General features: G+C 43.0%; 1 protein-coding gene across 1 annotated transcript in view; it reads left to right on the top strand.

Annotated features, from left to right (window-relative positions):
- Positions 1-1164: 1164 nt before the first annotated feature.
- Positions 1165-3542, top strand: part of LOC125029715 (glucose dehydrogenase [FAD, quinone]-like) — a gene marked incomplete at its 5' end in the record, with an annotated part of 10508 nt that continues 8130 nt past the window's right edge. Inside the window, 2 exon segments of the mRNA XM_047619793.1 lie at positions 1165-1328; positions 3204-3381. Coding sequence (XP_047475749.1) covers positions 1165-1328; positions 3204-3381 — 342 coding nt within the window.

Genomic DNA, 3542 nt, shown 5'->3' with positions numbered 1-3542 from the left:
AAAGAGTACCCGAGATTCTTTTTCTCTTCCGTTGTATTCCCTTTAACTTGCCTTTGGTTTGTCACTCTCCAACGGCCACTGTATGACAATGACATACTGAAGATGGTAGAAAAAAGCGAAGTGGCTGAGGTCGATCGATGACACTTTGGATTTAGCGGAGCAAGAAAACTGATGGAAAGGCGAAGGGGAGCTTTAGAGGTGGGGGGGGGGGTAGTGAAGAGGGGGAGGAGGAAGGGAGGAAATAGGGGAGAGAAGGGTAAGGGAGGGAATAGGGAAGGGGAGGGAAAGGGAGGGGATAGAGGAGGGAAGGGTAAGGGGGGAAAAGGAGGGGATGAGTAGGGGAGGAGGAGGGGAGAGGAGGAAGGGAGAGGAGGAGGAGGAGGAGGGGAGGAAATAGTGAAGGGGAAAGGTTGGGGAGGAGGAGGAAGAGGAGGAGGGGAGGATATAGTGAAGGGGAAAGGTTGGGGAGGAAGAAGAAGAGGAGGAGGGGAGGATATTGTATACCGGGGAGGAGGGGAGGGTATTGTACATTGGGGGAAGGGGAGAAGGGGAGGGAAGGATAGGGCAAGAGAATGCATAGGGTAAGGGGAGTGGTAAGGAGTGAGGGGGTTAAATGTGGGTGGGGAGTGAGGGTGAGAGGAGGGAGAAGAGAATGGGAGGGGGCAGTGATTACCGAAGTCGTCATGAGGGAAGAGCGACCCGAGTTAAATCTCTCCCGATAAATTATGGGTGAGTGGCGTATGCTAATGCCGACCGCTGCTCCTCACCTCTAATCCCCCCTCCCCCTTCCCCTCCTCCCTCCCCCTCCGTTCTCACCCCCCTCTCACTCTAATCTCACAATCTCTCTTCACCTCTCCCTTTTTTTCAAATCTGACCTCATCTCATTTTCTCCTCTATTCTGCCAATTTTCCTTCCCCTCTTATTCTTAACTGCCATTTTCTTTCACATCTCCGCCCCTTCTTCCCCTCTTCCAAGTCACTCACACCCTCTCACTTCCCCTTCTAATCTTACCCCTCCCCCCCCTCCCCTTTTTTCAAATCTCGTCTCTTCTCGATTTCCCCTCGAATCTCACCAAATTCCTTCCCCTCTCTATGTTTTAAATCTTATCTCCTCTCGTTTTCCCCTGGAATCTCACAGTCTCCCTCCCCCTCTCTCCACCCACAGGTCCCCTCACTGTCCTCGGCGGCGTGGAGGGCATCGCCTTCGTCAAGACCAAATTCACCAACTACACAGACGACTGGCCGGACATCGAGTTCCATTTCATCTCGGGCTCGCCAGCATCCGACGGCGGGCGGCAGATTAGGAAGGTGCACGGGCTCTCGGAGAAGGTGAGTAGCCGACAGTGGTTTTTGTTTTGATTGATTTGCTGTTTTTTTTTTGATTGATTTGCTTTTGTTTGTTTGTTTGTTTGTTTGATGTGTTTGTTTTTTTGGTGTTTGTTTATGTGATTGTTTCCTTATTTTATCGTTTATTTATTTATGTATTTTTATTTATCTGCAGTAGAAAGTTGAAAGTAAAAATCGTTATTTTCTTTGTTTTAAATTATTTGTTTGATTGGTTATTTCTATTATTTTGTTATTTATATATATATATATATTTATCAGTATCATTTTTTTTTTATAGTTATGACTTTTTAAAATCCAATTTCCTTTATTTTTTTCTTATCATTATCATTTTTTTGATTTTTTTTTTTTTTTTTTGTAAATCTAATTTTATCATTTATTTTGTTTTGTTTTAAAACAAAAAAATATTTGATAAATTTTGGGAATGTTATCATCATTATTTTAATTCTTGTCCTTATTGTTATTATCATTATTTTGTATTATTATTATTGTTGTTGTCCTAATTGTTAGCAGTAGTAGAGTAATGTGGCAGTAGTGGTGTTATCATTATTACTATGATTGTTATTATTATTATGATGATGCTTGATATTATCATTATTATGATTATTATGATTATGATTATTACTTTAATCATTCATCATCATCATTATCAATATTATTATTGATATCGACTTCACTATTATTGTTATCATTAGTGTTTTATCACCATTGTTTTATTTTTTCATTATTCTTCGTGTGTGTTATCGACGTTATCATTACTTCTTTTATTAAGAATATGATTTGCATGTTTTTTGAAGACGTCCTGACTCATCATTTTCTTCGGTGCTTCAACCAAGTGACTATTTTCTTCTGTAATCTAATTCTCTTTATATGTATTTTGGTTTAGAATCTTTTATTGTTATTTAAGGCCATGTAAATGTTAGATTTTTCTCAAAGAATTCTCAAGTATAAGAAGTATGAAATGAATTTTCGTTTTACTTAGATGTCATGAGAAATTCTCTCTTTTTTCCATTTCTAAAGTGATTTTGTTAAATGTCCACCTTGAAATTCTAAATAATTAGAAATAATTGTATATGTCATTTTTGGATATCATAAATATCTCTTGTCACACTTTTTATTTACTTTCCAAAGTGTTATATATAATTTTTATTAATTTTCTTCGCGGCAATCTCTCTGGGTTCTTTTCCCTCACTCGACCTTGTGACTCATGACCACCGTTACGTGGCGACTGACTGCTCCTGACAGACATGGCAGGGGATGTTCAAATATATCTCCTATCGTGACTGCTGGAGCGTCCTCCCGACTCTCCTGAGGCCGAAGAGTCGAGGCTACGTAGCCCTCCGGAGTAGCAGTCCATTCCACAAACCTATCATTGTTCACAACTACTACACCGACCCCGAAGGACAAGATATTCGCGTGATGGTGGAAGGTAGGCCACCCTCGGGGACAGACGCTCGACTTCAGCTCGACGGGTCGTGGGACAGTATGAGGGAGGGCCGCGGAGGGAACAGTGCTCGGCGGCGGTTTAGCCAATGCTGGTTGTTGGCACTTTCAGCCGATGGGTTTCTCACTTCTTTTTTTTTTATTCTTTCATCTTTTTGGATGAAAGAATTGTTGCCTCAGACCTCGAGCACTTTCTCCCGTGGGTCGGGGAGTCAGGGAGAGTCCCGGTGGCGGACACAACACACGCGGACTTAGGACTTGCTAACACTAGAGCCTGCCTGTAGACGCCGCACCGACACGAGCACACACACATCAGACCCGACTCCTCTCCTGACGAACCGACCAAGAGACCCACGACACTAATCTCAACTCGACTAATTCTCACCCTCGCCCTTTGCCTCTCCTTCTTTATTGCAGGTGTGGCAGCAAATGTTTAAGCCCATATCCTTCCGCGATAGTTGGTCGGTGTATCCTATGCTCCTGCGGCCCAAGTCCCGAGGATACATCACCCTCCGATCGGCCAGTCCTTTCGACAAGCCATATATAACCCACAACTACCTGACTGACCCCCAAGATGTCAAGGTTATGATTGAAGGTAAAAGGCCGGCCCTTCCACACTCTGTCTTTCCGCCTCTGTAGCATTCTGTTGACACATGCAAAAGCGAGTGGCAAAAGCATTCGCGTTGATAGGCTCACTGAAGCAGATCAATATGCACAAAACAAGTTCAGTAGACAGTAATACTGTTTTGATTTGTG

Source organism: Penaeus chinensis, chromosome 10 (assembly GCF_019202785.1).
Source record: "Penaeus chinensis breed Huanghai No. 1 chromosome 10, ASM1920278v2, whole genome shotgun sequence".
In the NCBI taxonomy this organism is placed as follows: Eukaryota; Metazoa; Arthropoda; class Malacostraca; order Decapoda; family Penaeidae; genus Penaeus; species Penaeus chinensis.
This window is presented reverse-complemented; position numbering and strand designations above follow the sequence as displayed.